Below are 17,201 nucleotides of genomic sequence, written 5' to 3'. Positions count from 1 at the left end.
GCAAAACGGCAAAAGTCAGAGGGAATGTTTATGTTTATGTCGGTCAATAATGTTTGGAGAGAGATCAAACTAACAGCTTTAGAATCAGCGCAAAAAGGGCCGAAACATCAGAATCAGTGAGATGTCGCCTTTCTCACCCGACGGCACGGTCGGGGCTGAAAGGTGACATCTCACTGATTCTGATCCATCAGCGGCTCTGCGCTTTGTGTTTACATTTATGTGCAGAATCCGTGTTCCTGCTCTCATTCACTGTTTTAGCTGTTTGGTGTGTTTTTGTTTTTTTTGTTTTTTTTGTTTTTTTTCCCATCCATCCATTCGCGTCCGCTTATCCTATTCAGGGTGGCGGGGGGCGCTGGAGCCTATCCCAGCTGTCATGGGGCGAGAGGCGGGGTACACCTTGGACAGGTCGCCAGTCTGTCGCAGGGCCAACACACAGAGACAGACAACCATTTGCACTCACATTCACTCGCACATTCACACCTATGGGCAATTTGGATTAACCAATTAACCTATCCCCACTTTTTTTTTTTGTGTGAGGTTTCACCTGAGATTCTGGCATTTCGGGCAAAATAAATTTATATTAAAAAATCGATTCAGGATTTTAATGAATCGATATCACGTTATCCAAGCCAGAATCGATTTTAATCGATGATCAAAGCCCACCCCTAGTGCCAAGTCATTAAAGAAGCAAGCATGCTCACTTGCTCACTGTTCACGCTCAGGAAGTTCAACGCCCAGACCCTTACACATAACATATATTTTTATTTCTGTGCCGATGATGCCCAGTTTTATCTATCCATGAATTATTGTTGTGTTTTTACCTTACAATATAAAGTGCCTTGAGGTGACTGCTGATATGATTTGATGCTATATAAATAAAGTTAAATTTAATGGAGCCAGATGACACAAACCAGTTACTAAAACTGCAGGAATGTTTTAACAACATAAAGACCTGGATGGCTTCTGATTTCCTGCTAGCAAATTCAGATTAAACACTGGTTATTGTACTTGGCCCTAAAAATCTTAGGTACATGGTATCTGTCGCAGCACATGGACGGATCCAGTTAAAAGGAAGTTTTCCTTTGCCCTGTTTCCAAGTGCGTGCTCATAGATGTTATCTAATTTTGGGTGTTTTTCTCTGTATTATTGTAAGGTCTGTCTTGCAATATAAAGCACCTTGAGGTAACTGTGGTTCTGATTTGGTGCTATATAAACAAAACTGCCTGACTGTATCCTCATTTGAAGTCAGCAGCACTCTATTCCTGCTGACAAAGGTTTGCTTCATGGCCTCACTGTGTTCCTCCAATGCCTGCGTTTTTGCTTCAGCTAGAGCCACATCCGGCTTTGCCTTTTGCCATTAGCTTGATAGGACTCGTACTTCAGCTTAACTGCTCCCTTCACTTACGGTGTCTTCTATCTTGTTTGGCGATAACTGCCATAACAGGCACCAACCACCTTGTGGCTGCAGCACTGTACTGCAGCTCTGGCAGTGGGGTGCAGAACATGACTCAATGTCCCTAGCCTCACTTGGGATGGAGCTCTGCCAGATCTGGGAATTAAAGATCGGGGCCTCACACTCCCATTGCACCCTCACTGCACAGACCTGGGTGTGCCAGGTACCACAATCCTCCCCCACCCGCTGATCCAACTTGCCATCAGGTGGTAATCGGCTGACAGCCGTCGGCTGTGTCACCAGAGTGTCTAAGGTAGCAACAGGTCTGATGAAAGCCACCATAACCATTTATTAATCTGCAACCTCGGGCATGCTGCTGCTAAGAGTACCTGTGGACACCCTTATGCTGGACCATGGTGCTTTGTCATTGATAGCCTCTTACCAGGGACTCCAAGAAGGATAACCGCGATTCGGTTCAGTGCAAATGACAGTCAGGACCTGTTTCTTAACCTAAAGAGACAGAGAAGTAGTTCTCATGGCCATCTGGGGAAATTCCAGAGTGGTTAAGGGTCTAGCCCTACTTGAGTTTGATGAAAGTTAAAATGATCATTTTGTTGCCATTTGTTCTTTCAGCTGAGGAAGCAATTTGAGTTTGATTGTCAGACTAAAATGGATGGTGAGATTCTGCTCCACCTTTATGACCGCTTTGGCATTAAGAAGATGGCTTCTCTCCTGGATGGTGTATTTGCTTTCATTCTTCTGGACACTGCCAACAGAAAAGTGCACGTGGGAAGAGATACGTATGGTGTTAGGCCTTTGTTCAAACTCCTCACAGACGATGGATTCCTTGCATTGTGCTCGGAGGCCAAAGGTAATGGGATGGTTTATATTGCTTGAATGTTGCTTCTTTATATGTTTGCATTACTAACCTCATTCTGATCACAGGCTTGATAGACATTACCCATGGCATGGGTACTCCTGCCAGCATTGTCCCCTTCCCCCCTGGGCACTTTGAGGTCTTTGATTTAAAGCCAAGTGGCAAAGTTCAGTCTATTCAGATGGAACAGTTTCACTGCTGCAGACAACAGCCTTCTCATGCCATCTATGATACAGTGGAGAAACTACCTATAAGTAAGGGTCTATTCACCACTTTAAACATCAAGCATTTCTAGTGGTAGATGGTATTTGTGAAGGACATTAAAGAGTTTGTCTCCCTAGGTTTGGATGAGGAACTGGTGAAGAGCAACATCAGAAATCTGTTTGAAAATGCTGTAAGGAAACGTCTCATGGCTCACAGGAGAATTGGTTGTCTTCTGTCAGGTAACATCTGCTATGTGGAGCACAACGTGTGTGTGTGTTAATCTTATGTCCTTTTTGAAAGGGCTTGCATTTTCATTTGGCTTCTGGGAGTCTGCCTTGAGACATGCTATTCTGCTTTAGCGCCTAAGAGTTGGCGTTCATACGTAGACATATTCTGTGTGAGTAAGTCGACCTGTCTGACAGTAACATTAACTTCACTTACATGTGATGAGCTTTCTGTTCATTCACAAGTGAAGAAGTGTTTTATTTGCAATTCATCGCAATCCAATTTACATATAGAGTTGTGGTTAAAAGTTAACATACACTGATCATAAGCATTAATGTCATGGTCATTTTGTACATGCAACTTCTCAGCTGCCCTCTCCAGCTTGCGCACAAACCACACAGCTCTCTCCTCTGGGCCCCGGCAGCTACTGAAATAGGGAAGGTGTAGTAGATGTGATGGATGACAGCTGTGACAGCCTCTTATGGCACTGCCCGCTGAAGTTAGAATCATCCCAGAAAAGTTGATTCTGTTCATCTGGACGTAGCGTTTTCAGTGGGAGAAACGTTTCGTCATTCATCCAAGTGACTGAATGCAGATAAACAGGACATTTGCATAATGACTGAAACTACAACCAATGGCAAACAGTGAGCTGAGAGGGCAGTTTCTAGATCTTTAATATTCAAATTCTCATGACCATTGATCATCAACCACTGATCAAAGATCGTTAATCAATGGCCATAAGTACTATTCACAGAGAGTTGGGAATGGCTGCAATCACAGCATTGTAAGATCGCGAAAGATGCACCCTTAGGCCCCCCCCTCGATTCAGAGATGGTCTTTCCCTTTTCATGTAAATGACGTCCTTGGCTCCGCGCTCAAAGCAGCGTCCTCATCAAGAACTGTATAGTATGCTCAACTGCACCAAAGAGTAAAACGGTGAAATGTGGATTTGTAAACATCAGGTCTCTCCGTGCTAGTACACGAGTTTATAATTGATCAACATAGTTTACTTTGCTTTAGAAAAACCTGGATACAGCAGAATGATTGTGATCATTTAAATCAGGGGTGTGAAACATCTGGCCTGTGGGCCGAATACAATTACTTTTGGCTTGTGAGATAATTTCATATGTCAGTTATTAATGGCCCATCTCTAGGTGGGAGCCGAATCTTTTGGCATTTATTTTAATGGGCACACCATGCAGCCAATCACATGCAAAGACAGACCGAGATCGTGCCATTATGTGAAAGAAGGAAGTGGGGCAGACGTTCTGCAGACAGCAAGTGTAGCAGAAAGAAACGAAAACTTAAAGTGAGCAGCATCTGGCTGTATTTCAATGATACTGGAGACTGCAAAACTGAGTGTAGAATTTCTAAAATTAGGAGCTGGCTAAAGTGATATCAGCTTATATTTTCAGCCATGTTCCATTGTTAATGAAAAAAGGTTTCAAACTTGTCCAGGCCTTAAACCTTATGTGTGTTCTCCCTAGTAAATCATACTTTTTATTTGTTTTTGTTTCTAATGTCTCTGTAAAGCACTTTGAATCACCTTGTTGTTGAATTGTGCTATACAAATAAATTTGCCTTGCCTTGCCTAGTACTGAATGCATACCACCCCCTCAAAACTGGATTCATTTTATACATTTATTTCTTACAATACAACTCCAAAGAGTTGTTGACAGATTATCTGTATCATGTAGAAAAACTGAACTTCTTTACACTGACAGAAAGGTTTCAGTGGTCTGACACACTTAAGGTCGAAGTGGGCTGAAATGACTTTGACACCCCTGGTTTAAATGAATCAACACCTCTGAGCCATATTGTTAGAATCCTTGGAGCAGCTTCCATTCCATCGTATTAAACAACCAAAGACCAAACAGTTCCCAAACTATTGTGATTTTAGCATCCATGTGGATACTGTAAATCAGCGGTCTCCAACCTTTTTTGCACCACAGACCGGTTTATGCCCGACAATATTTTCACAGACCGGCCTTTAAGGTGTCGTGGATAAATACAACAAAATAAAACTAGTACCGGTACCGAAAAAAAGAAGATTTATTCATAACACACATGAAAAGACCCAGGAAAACAGAGTTAACGGTAAAAACAATAAAAACCCTGAAAACCATACATTTCACAGCTGAGCCTCAACTCTCACGGCCCGGTACCGGTCCGAGGCCCGGGGGTTGGGGACCGCTGCTGTAAATGACAGCCTCAGAATGGGATTTAAACTGTTATTAAACTCAATGGGCTTCTCTTAAAATGTAAAAAAAACCACCCACTACTTTAATTACACTTTAATCACAGGGATGAACCAATAATGACCTCTGTTTAACTATTAGGGGTGGGGGAAAAAATCGATACTGTGTAGTATCGTGATATTTTGTTTGCTAATAATGTATCGATACAGGGACAGCAGAAATCGATATTTTGTTACAAACAATTTTTTCTCAACATGCTCTGGAGTCAGAGCATGTTGACTTCAGAGCATGTTGATCCTTTTTCTGAGCAAGAATCCTGACATTCCTTCACTGTCCAAATGTGTTTAACTTTTTTTTTTGGCAGCAATAAACATGACAGTTTACTTATTTTAATTTAAGACATGTTTAATTTTAATTAAGTTTAAAACTTTTTTATTTAATGTAAAATTATATATTTTTTAACATATCCTCACAGCCTTCTGCTGCTGAACAGGTGGTCCTTACACAAGAGTATTAGCTTCGGAAAAACTCTGAGTAACTGCTCTGCCGCTCAGGTGGCCAGGGGCAATTTCTTCCCTGCATAACGTGATCCAGTGGTTTCTGTTATGATGCTGAGCCACGATATATTTAGCCGAGATGCAGAGTATTTGCACATGTTTTGCATATTCATGCTTTGAGCAGGAGAGGTTGGTATGCCCTCCTCCTCGTCACAGTGTTGGGCTTAGAGTCAAGCCCCGGAGTTTCTGCAAGTTTCTGTCCACCTTCACTATCTATGGTGCTAACAACAAGGACAACAAGTTAGCTGGTTTACTAACTTCAGCAGAAAAGGAAAACAGTGTTAGCTAGTGTGGTAAACCGTACTAACTAAACCGCCTTAGTGGAGAGTACGACGCCCAATCTATGGTGCAGACTTGGTTTCAGCAGAGACGAGCAAAAGGTATCAAGCACCCAGCGACAGGAAGTTTGCTAAACACTCCTGTCTATGGACAGGTAAGATAGCTAGCTAGCCTAATATAGGTTGAGATATGCACCAAAGCTTGAAGAGGTGTTTCAATAATGGCTATGTAATAGCACAAGCTACTGAAGGGTGGGAGTTTCTGCCTGACGTAGTTGTTGCAACCACCAGCCAATCAGGAGTGGTGGAATGAGTTAAATGATTCTGAGTTGAATTGCATCCCATAGTGCGATATTGCCGTGATTGCTACTATGGGAACAGGGAATTTTACTTTCACACGCATCACCTCGTTAATATGGTTTCAGACCAACCATACGTGGTACAAGGCTGCAGGTTATTGTAGGCAGGCATTAAAAAAAAGCAGAGGACACAGCTCTTGTTACAGTATACTGGGCATGACTGGGAGACTGATGTCTCTGAGAGCTTTTATTCCTATTGTGGTTAATAATTTATAGTGGAATTGCAGTATAATTGCTCAAAATGGGAAGTTTGTTAAGCACACAAGCACAGAGGTTTCTGTGGTCATTTCGCAATAGTCTGGTATGGGTTGCATAAAATGCATGTAAATCGTTCACTTTGTATGACTTTGAGTTAACATAGGATTATCGTTTCTTCTTTGTTTTACCTTATTACTCAGAGAGCTTTTTGGGGTATCAGCACCATCAAATTAAGGCTGAAATCCTGCTTATTTCAAACCCAATATGCTGGTATTCAAAAGAAACAAATCTGTACATGTCCTCACCATACATCACTGTACTGCGGAGCACCTATTGGAACACACTAGAGCATAAAACAGTTGCATCCATACCTTCCCAGAACTTCCCCAATCTCATAGAAGTCTTCCACATTCTCAGGTTTGAAGACAGCCATGTTCCTTTGGTTCACACTGGTCACCTTGGTTATAGGTTTGCCTACTGCCAACTATTTAATATGGAGCTTCAAGGGGTTCATGATCCTCCAAACTCTAACATCAACGCTGGACCTGAGTTTGAGTAAGAGAAAATATTACAGAAAATTATGTTCTCCAAAAGACCACACAATGTCTTGTACTGTGACAACTACACAAACACAGTGCATACATCTGATACATACAGCCGACATTTTGCTAGCAAGAAAAAAAAAAATCAGACGTAATAATTTCTCCAGGGTTCTTCAATATGTGTTTATGCTGAACTTTTCCCAGTCATCTAGTTCAAGATGAATACTTTATCTACTCATAAATAAAACTGTAACGCAGCGGTGTTCCAACAGACAAGCAGGCTAAGCAGCGACTGCCTGGTCAAATCAAGAAATCAGAAACAATTAATGTGAAAGATCTTTTTTAATCTGAAACAGCGTTCTGCCATCAAACTTCCACCCATCCTTTACATTACTGCCATCTTCTGACTGCAGTTGGCTTTTGCTACTGGAAGCTTTACTTGTCTTGGATCCTACTGAAAACTGTGTGCTTCTACTTCATGAGCATATCTGTGTCCCGTTAACTATGCCTGAAGCTTGACAAGCTGAGAGACCAGATAAACATCTGGTGTTTGATGGGAGACCAATGGGAGATTAGCATGCAAGGTATGCTGCCACTGGCTCTGCATTCAAAGTTCTGAGATTCCCAGTTTGTGTGGAAACAGAATCAGCATTAGCCAGTAGATGAGCTTCTGGAATTTATCATCGTAACAGATCATTACGAGCAAGCATTTCCTCTTACAAACCAACCCGACAAACGTGTATACAAGCTGGAGTGCAGTGTGAAAAGTTTTAATAACTTCCTTAGGCAAGTGGAACAGGCACAGGCTCAACCAGCACATTAAGATTAGTATATCTGAGAAATCACTAGTAAGTTTAACTAGCTGTTTGGTCAAGACGCCTTCATTTTTCATACATATTTACTAGGGATGGACCGATCCGATATTATGTATCGGTATCAGTCCGATACTGACCTAAATGACTGGATCAGAGAAATAAAAAAATGTAATCCGATCCATTAAATATCAAAAAAGCACCTCACAAAACTTGCGACATGGCGTAACTCAGCTCATAACCGTAGCTCGTCGGAGCAGTATGCGTCTCGTCATAGAGCGTCTGTGGCGTGCGAGACCTGTCGGTGGTCTAGTTGAGCATTTGGAGCCTCGCTACCAAACCAGCATTTCATCTCCAAGAAAGTTATCCAAGAAAGAAGTAAAGCAAGTGTGTAAGTTCATCTCTGAATGTTTGTAAAGCATTCCCGCGTTAAGCTTAACAACCATATATGGAGCGACTGCCTCTCCCTCTCCCTCCCTCTCCTGTTGCTACTTCAATTGTGAAACTGATTAATGATCAGCTGATCGGCTTTTCTGTGCGAGTCTCTCTTGCTTGTTTTTGGTCCACACAGTTACACGGCTGGTAACTTTGCAGGGGCAGGTCTAGCAAAGTTTAGCCAGGGGGGCCGATAGGGCATGAACAGGGAAGAGGGGGCACAAAGACATTCTTTTCTTTCTTATTCTCAGTTAAAATGTCGAGCTTTTAATAAATAATTATCTGAATAATACAACCAAAGTTTTAATCTGATGTAAAATGTATAGAAATCCATTACTGTATATAGTAACTGTTAAGTCTAATATACCCTAGTAAGCTATAGTACTTTTTCCTTTGGGAACCATCTGTGCAGTCTGCAGTTCTGTTGAAGAAAGATGTTGAATCTATTTAATTATTGTGGAAAAATAATTGACTTCTGTCCTTTTTTTTTTTTTTTTTTAAACACATGCATTAAATTAAAGTTGATTACGTCAATTAAGCATCATGAGGTGGGGGGTGGGGGGTGGTTTCCTATTATTTTTGCTGGGAGATGGCAACCCTATTAGTTAGGTTGTTTAATATTTCTGCTAAATACTCTTTAAAATACCAGAATAGGGAGGATGGAGCAGGTTTAAGTTTATTAGCTCAGTATTGCTGAACTATGAAATATTTTGGGTGCAGTGTATTTCTTGCATACAGGTTTAACAGAATAGCTTTAGTGTTTTGTTTTTTAAAACTTGAGTATGAACAAGATATTAAAAAAAAAAAAAAAACAGTTTTATTGATTAAAAAACACTATATTGGATTCATATCGGTATCGGCAGATATCCAAATTTATGATATCGGTATCAGACATTAAAAAGTGGTATCGTGCCATCTCTAATATTTACATATTTAAACCAGTGGAGACAGTTAACCATATCGTGCACTGCTCAAGCCTTTTAATTCAGCTATGCTTGTTTGTTATTAATACAGTTTCATATATCAACAAGCTGCGTTTCTAAGCTCATTAACAATTTTTTTCAGGGATAATGGATTGTCACAACAAAACTACAACAAAACTACACAAAGATACAAACATTAATATTTTACTTCTCCATTGCGTTACTGACATTTTCAGAAAATATATGCATATTTTCTCAGTTACCACCTCATGTGTCTCCCTCTTTTCTTGACAGTTTTGAGCCAATCTGTATATGTGGAATGTGTTGTGATAACATTGACAAGTATACTAGATGCCATGGATTCGTAGGATTACAATTCTTTGTATTGTTGTAGAAGAATGAGCTCAGTGACATTCGCCTCACACCCTCAGTAGTTTTAATGTTTCAGCTGTATATTTTTAGTATTTTACGTGTTCATTCAGTACACTGCCATCATACTTTTTGCAATTCTAAAAAATGTTTACAATATTTCAGAAAATAAAATGTATTAACATAAAATGGAAGCACAGCAAGAAACAATTTAGCAGTTTCCCACAATAACTTTACGTACATAGAAGCTGAAACTGATAAAAGACTGGAGAAAATGAAAGCCTCTTAGTGGCATCACCAGCTTTCACAGAAGCACAAGTCACACGTGAGGCACTTCCTCATTTCAGGTTCGATTTCTGGGCTTGAGGATTTTTATCTTATTAGGTGCTGTATAATAACGACTTCTCTCGTCTGCTTGTGGCACTTCCATTGATTCTCTTCTCACAACTCTCTGTACTAGAAACCATGACATCAGATGCATGTCGCAAACTTCTCTCTACACACTTTGATGTACTTCCCCATATGATACAGAATGAAAGAAACATACAGGGAAGGGTGAATAAAATGTGGATGTCAGTTTGTGCATCATGTCTCCTGGCTAAAAGAAACAATCACAATCTTTCAAACGTCGTCCGACCCTGGTCATTTCACCAAGCATGACGAGAACGGTAATAGCTACAGGAATGTCACTGCAGGCACAAGATTCAAAACTCACTGCAGAAAATACATTTATGGTCCCAACAGGCTCAATCCGCATGGTCTGAATTATGGTCGTTTTTGTGATATTCTCTATGTTATTTTAAAAAAAAAAATGAAAAATTAAACTAAAATTAAAGAAAGTTGCTGTAACTTGTTTTGTTTTTCTACAGTCTTAGAAATTCTGTGACAGCAATTTTGTTATTTTATTTAACTGGATGCAGAAAAGCACATGCAGATCTGGAAAATGTAGTGACGATTTTGCAAAAAGGAACAGACATGCATACATTTCAGTTCATTAAGCTGGTTAACTGATCTGTAAATAATTCCAAACAATCTATGGCAGATGCAACATAGCAAAGCAGTAAAGCGGTTTCACGCTGTACAGCTTTGGTATTAAATAGATTGGGTACTCAGCCGATATCTAAGCAGACTGACTGCCATTTGTCAGTGATGCTTCTGTCGCACTGCGCCTTGCCTAAACTGACCAAGCAGAACTAGTCCAACCCGTTGCAATTCTGGACCATTTGCTTGAGTCATCTCTCTCTCTGCACATGACTTAGCAGCAAGTTAAGCTCTAGGAGTTCCCACAATGACGGCGCATTTCAGCAAGCTGGTAAACACCAAAGTGGTTATTATTGTTTATCATTTCATTTGTTTTCTTTTCCTTTTCTTCAGAGCACAATTCACTGATGATTACTTAGATGATATACATAAAGGAAAAGTTCCCCAGATAGAGATTTAGATATGGACCTCAGTCAGGAGATCCCGACAAAGGCAAAAGCGGACTGCAAACTGACACACACAAATCGCCTGTAGTTACGGCTAGCTAAAAGAGTGTGAAGTGGAGCAAAGGTTGGGACATTGAGTCAATGCAGAGAGTGGCTGAGAGAGACAGTGTGGACAACTGTCACACTGAGTCAGAGTAATAACAATATGATAAACTGCTATGTAGATGATCCTCTGCTCCCCCACAGTGACGCTATGCATCATCTGCAATAAACATCTGCAGTTTTCTAAATAATAATCCACAACTTTACAGAAAGAAAATGTACAGTATTTTCTTGATCTACTGCTAGAAGTACACTGATGTGAGGTCATGTTCTGTAGTGCACTGCAGGCAAACACCACCACCAAATACAAGCAAACAAAGTACAGTTAGTACAGTGTTTATCTAAAACCCAAATACCTCTTAAGGTGAGCCAGCTACCACAGATAAAAGATGACTTTACACAGGTGTTCCTGAATGCATAGGTGCTATAAATCATGCTAGTATGAAAAACCTATCAACGCACATTAACTGTAAGACAGCTATCCCTAAAGAATCTCCTCAACATCTTTCTTTCCTGTCGATTGGTCATTTGTTAAAGTGATGTGACTTCTGACTCCTTTGGTCGAGGAATGTGATTTGTCCAAATGTTCCCAAGGGTACACTATGAGTTTTTCCACAATAACAAAGTCACCAAATGTGACAAACAGTCTAAGAGCCAAAAATTGTCTAACCCCCCCCCCCCCCTTTTAAAAGTTTAAGTGTTTTTCCCCCAGAGCAGATTTTTTTTTAAGAAAGGGAACACCCTATGTGGTTTTGGGAACGCCACATATTTAGAATCCTATTTAGTTCATCCTAAATCCACCCTGCGATAACCAAACCTTCAAGCTAGAATCTGCAATAAATAATGAACATACATAAGATCAGGCTGGTTTTGGAGAACCCGCCCGATACCTGCCAAACAGTTTGAAACGCTGTGGGTACAAAGATCTGACGCCCTTTGAATGTACTAAAATGTATTTTGTATGAAGTTAACCGATAAAAACTATCCATTGGTTAATTTACAGAATAACTTCTTTGCAAGTAACAGTATAAAAAAATGTGTAGACTGCACAGCCTAAGGCACTATACGACCTCAGCCTGTTGGGACATGTTTTATGTAGAAAAACAGACTAAAATCCATCCGTTCTAAAGGAGGGAAACAACACAAAACTTCCTTGTCCCACGAAATGGCACAGTTTAAAAATAACTACAGATGCTTTCAATATTTCAAAGAAGACAGATGCCACTAAAATAGAAAAAAAAAAATCAGCTGAGAAATTTGTTGGCTCACTAACCATCGACACGTATTGCAAGCAGCCTTAACAACACAGCGCTTCCTTGCCCAGGTTCACTGTTCGGCTTCCAGGTAAGACGTTCCCAGGAAAAGCTGTGTATCTCGCGGATGTGTTCCTGCCCTGATCCTGGAAAGGCTGGAACATAAATGCCGTTTCGCCGTATGCTTGGCCCTGAAGCTCGCAGGCAGTTGGGGAATGCGGAAAACACCACCACTATCCACACTTTGATGTCATGTCCGATTTACCGTAAATACGAGTTTAGCGACCTGGAGAGGCGTTCAGGGCACCTACTAAGAGTCAATAAAGTAAAAAGCTTTTTTTAAACTACATTTCACGTCCACCCGTCACATAACAGGTAATAAGAGAAAAATTTCCGGTTTGAAAACACCTTCAAAATAAAGGCGGAAACTACAAATTAAGTTTTGAGGTGTTTCAGCTTTATAATACTATTCAGTGGGCAGAGTAATAACGAAATATCAATCCATTCATCTGGTTTCTTAATCATTTATTCAACTGATTTAGAGTTCTATGGGGAACCTCTATAGAGCCTAGGACCTAACCTATGTAAGCGGCCAACGTCAAGATTCAAGATTCTTTATTTGTCACATGCATAGTTATACGAGTACAACTGAAATGAAATCTGTCCTGAAACACTCCTCGACTGTGCATAAAGAGGACATTATATACAGTAAGTAGTGAATTATATACATTAAGTAAATTAAATAAAACAATCTGGAAATTTGAAATTAAAAGTCTGAAAATGTGTGGGAGTGGAATGTGTCTTGTGCCATATTAGCACCGCAATGTACTGACAGAGCAGTGCAACATACAACATAGTGACCAGAGTAGTACAAACGGTAATGTACAAGATCAGTTGCGGTCCTAGCCTATTTAGCGCCCTGGGAGAACACCCCCTCTGCGGACTCCGTTAGGGTGGTGTCTGAGAGGTAGATGTTGTCCAAGATAAAGACAATGTTGGATAATACCTCCCACTCACTCCATGACATGACATGCTGGCTAGTCACAGGAGCATGTTCAGAGACTGAGATTAGCAAAAAGCATCACTGAATGACACAGGAAATCATTCCTGCCTGTGGCCATCTCCCTGTACAACTCCTCCATCTAACACACTGTAAACACTGCAATAGTTACATCCTTTTTACACACGCTCTTTTCTACTCTGGAATATTCTCGTCAATTTTCTTGTAATCACCTCTGTTAATCCTTGATATTTATAACTGAGTGATCTGTATATATTAATGCTATTTCTTAAATGTGTCAAATCTGTAACATAATGTATTGTTTGGAGTTTAGTCTGTTACTGTTACAATTTTTACCAGGGCCGTGCAGAGAGGTTTAAAGGGGCGGGTGCTCAAAGTTAAAAAGGGGCACATTGAGCCAGGCTGAATAACAACAACACACATTCATCAAGAATCTAATATGGGCAACAAGGCAAAGCAAACGTAGCCAATGTTTTACCTGATGGGTACAATGTTGCTGTTGAGGGGTTGCTGTGGATAGTGCTGGAGGGCAGGGCTGTGTTGATCTGAGACTGTAGACATTAAAAAGTCCATAGGAGAGATGGTAGCTGATTAAACAAGTGTCATGAGATAATAACTAAATGCAAAGATTGGTGACAGCGCTTAGGCTCTGCCTGTGAATCACTCTTTGCTTCTCTTCTTCCTTCCATCCCATCATTTCATATATCACTCTCCACTTGCTGTCTTTCTGACAACAAGGCACAACTTGCTATTGCAATAAACTATAATCTAATTATCCACACCTAACAACTCCAGCACTTAATCTATAATAAAATGATGACAGAAAAATGTTATAGCACTGCCTTTAGTAGCCTCACACAGCTCCTACTGTTTCCTCCTCATGTCCTTACCAGGCATGTCTGGACAATGTTATATCATGAGTAATATTTTTTTTTATAAATCCATCTAAATAAAACACACACATGCACGCACACACAGTGACATTTTAGACCTTCTTCAGAATACTGTATATACTATGGGCATCATGGTGCTGATCCAGAATCCTTACATTATTATTTATTACTAGAGCTACAATAATAAAGCAAAGAGGAGGGGGAAGTAATAAATATGAAATAATATCATTATGATGATTCCATTTGTTTCACTATCCACTCTGTGCAGGGCAAAGCTTATTACATTTTTAAACTGTAGAGATACAATAATTTTACTGCTGTAAAATCCCGATTTTGTCTTATTTAAAATATAAATCTAATATAATCTGCTTCTTAATGTATGTTCTTTAAAATACAGCGTGTGTTTTTAATATATTATAATTATAATAATTATTATGTGGACATGCATATTAGATCGTTTTTTAGTGAAATATAATCCCTCCAGAAAGGCAGGAAAAGCCCGGAAACTTACTTTAAAACTAAATATGTTTCTAAATACTTTAAAACTAAATATGTTCCCTAAAACGGTGACAGAGCTACAGACCCATGACAGCCTTACACAGGTAGCCAGCAGCTATGACCAGCACTACATGTGCAGTTAATAAAAGGACAGGTAATGTTTGTCACGCTGTTGCACACACAGCACGCTCGTTTGTTTCAGTTCGTCAGTTGCCACAAGACAGTTTACCAACGTGTACGTAATAAGCTGATACTCCTGGGTGCTATACACTACAGTGTGCGCTGTACACCTACTTACTGGTTTTGTCGCATCAGTCTGTGTCTCTGAGTTAACTTGTGTTTCTCCTACAGCTCCGGACCGGAAAAAATGCGCGTGCTCTTTGTGAGCTCGTTCCCGGCTCGTAACCAGCGCGTTCTGCCGTCAAGGGCGATCATTGGTTAAATGTGATCATGTGACTGATGCAAGCCAGATCCTTTTATTTAGCAAAACTGTGATTAATAGTATATATTATTGTTGAGGGGCACAGACAGGACTCCACACGCACGCACACATTAAAAAATAATAATAATAATTTTTTTTAAAAAGTTGCCTCAACAAAAGGGCACCTTGGGCACCCATCAGGAAAGGGGCGGGTGCTCAAGCACGTGCCTGATTTTTACCATTTCTTCTTGGAGCAACTGTAACTCACATAATTTCCTTAGAGATTAATAAAGTATTCTGATTCTGATTGTTTCAGGATGACCTGCCATTATCCAATCACACATCTGCTTACCTGCATCTTTTGCTCATTTCTCCTCCTGTACTTGTATCTTTTTTTCTAAACTGAGCACCTGATGGCTTTGAACTTTTCTTGTCCATCTTCCATTGGTTTTAATTTTGCACTCCAGTATGAACACCCATCCCCCAACCCGAGGATCACCACAACATAACCTAACAAACCTACACCTTAGTTCACAGATTCACTTTGTCTAGGGTTTATTTCTGGGATTTTGCACAACCCAGGATTCAAAACATGAATACATAATGGGCTTGGATTTACATCATTATGATTAAAATGTGCTCTATCTGGAAGCAGCCGGCCCCTCCCCTTTCGACAGGTTGTGTGTGAGACTTTAAATCATCAAACTGTGAATTATAAATTTTAAATTGTTATTGATCCTTTACCCTGAGTCCTAAAGTGTATATTTATTTTCTTACTCTTCTTATATTTATCGTTTGTTTACTTGCACTGCTGTAACTGGAGCCTCGTCGTCTCGTCTCTCTATATACTGGACTGTATAGCGGAGATGACAATAAAGTTTACTTTGACTTCAGCAGCGAGCAGGCGCACCGAGGTGCAAATTATAAGTCTGTATCATGATGTCTGGTGTTTTCATGTTTGTTGGTTTGTTTTTATTTTGTTTTATTTTGCGGGTTGGTTATTAGATGCTGCTCCAGCCAGCCAGAGAATCCCCCGCCGCCCCGCCCTCTCCTCCCTGTGCCGCATGCAGCAGGTGCACCTCGCAAACGGAGGGCGCCCTTACTCCCAGCAAATGGGCGATAGAAAACCGATCGGTGCCTATGCCATTCCCAATATGCACTGGCATGATGTCGGGGCAGCATGAGTACGAACAAATTGTTTTTTGTTTTTTTTGACGATGCCCCTGATGCCGCCCCCCACCACGATGCTGCCCTGGGCAACCGCCCATGTCGCCCGTATCAAAAACCGCTACTGTACAAGACAATATACACAGTAGTGAGGCCAAGAAGAATCAGCCATGATATGAGATGACCGTGAACGTTCTGGAATGTGGCAAGAATAAGTCCTGTCTCAGTCACTTATGGATGCTTTTGGACGGGTGCGCATGTTCTGATTAAGGACTCGGAGGGCCTGAGGGTAGAAGCTCTTCCTGAGCTTCTCTGTTTTTGCCCAGGTGGTGCAGAACCTTCTGCCTGATTGCAGAAGTTGGGACAGATTGTTGCTGGGATAGGATGGGTCCTTCAATAGCTGCTCTAGACCAGCATCTCGTGGTGTAGATGTCCTGTAGGGAGGGAAGAACAGTCCTGCAGCAGCGTTCAGCCACACAGATCACTCTCTGAAGAGCTTTCTGATCCTTAACACAGCTGTTCCCATGCCAGGATGGGATGTTCTGTGTAAGGATGCTCTCCATAGCACCTGTATAGAAAGTCCTGGGGATCACTGGAGAGACCCAGGACTTCCTCAGTTGTCGGAGATGGTACAGGCGCTGCCTAGCCTATTTGGACTGGACCTGAATGTGAGCAGACCATGTCAGGTCTGAGGAGATGTGGACACTGAGATACTTGAAGGACCACAACCTCTCCACTGGAGCTCCATTGATGATAAGGGGCTTGTAGACTCTATGCTTACTCCTGAAGTCCACCACCAACTCGTTGGTCTTGCGGATGTTCAGCTGGAGGTGGTTGTCCTGGCACCACGATGCCAGATTCTTCACCTCATCCAAGTAGGCTGCCTCATCGTTGTTGGAGATGGCGTCCAACACCACTGTGTCATCAGCAAACATTACAATGGTGTTGGAGCTTTTGGAATGTCAATTGAGCAATAGATTCCGGTCTACCATCCAACCATCTTTGGAAAACCCGTTAAGAGCTTGGTGAAAATGTTCTAGAGCACGCTT

General features: G+C 41.0%; 1 protein-coding gene across 1 annotated transcript; it reads left to right on the top strand.

Annotated features, from left to right (window-relative positions):
* Positions 1-583: 583 nt before the first annotated feature.
* Positions 584-4,186, top strand: LOC120715648 (asparagine synthetase [glutamine-hydrolyzing]-like). Its single transcript, XM_040002741.1, has 3 exons — positions 584-2,264; positions 2,339-2,524; positions 2,612-4,186. Exons 1-3 carry the CDS (start codon positions 2,063-2,065, stop codon positions 2,752-2,754), a joined length of 531 nt encoding a protein of 176 aa, XP_039858675.1. The 5' UTR covers positions 584-2,062; the 3' UTR covers positions 2,755-4,186.
* Positions 4,187-17,201: the final 13,015 nt, after the last annotated feature.

Source organism: Simochromis diagramma, unplaced genomic scaffold, assembly GCF_900408965.1.
Source record: "Simochromis diagramma unplaced genomic scaffold, fSimDia1.1 OVJJ01000449.1, whole genome shotgun sequence".
Taxonomy (NCBI): Eukaryota; Metazoa; Chordata; class Actinopteri; order Cichliformes; family Cichlidae; genus Simochromis; species Simochromis diagramma.
The sequence above is the reverse complement of the archived record's forward strand: the minus strand, read 5'-3'. Positions and strand labels throughout refer to the sequence as shown.

Coding starts and splice junctions, on each gene's coding strand:
- LOC120715648 (XM_040002741.1), top strand. CDS start 2,063: ATGGATGGTGAGATTCTGCTCCACCTTTATGACCGCTTTGGCATTAAG. Junction 2,265..2,338: donor ATTGTGCTCGGAGGCCAAAG/GTAATGGGATGG, acceptor TTCTGATCACAG/GCTTGATAGACATTACCCAT. Junction 2,525..2,611: donor AGTGGAGAAACTACCTATAA/GTAAGGGTCTAT, acceptor TTGTCTCCCTAG/GTTTGGATGAGGAACTGGTG.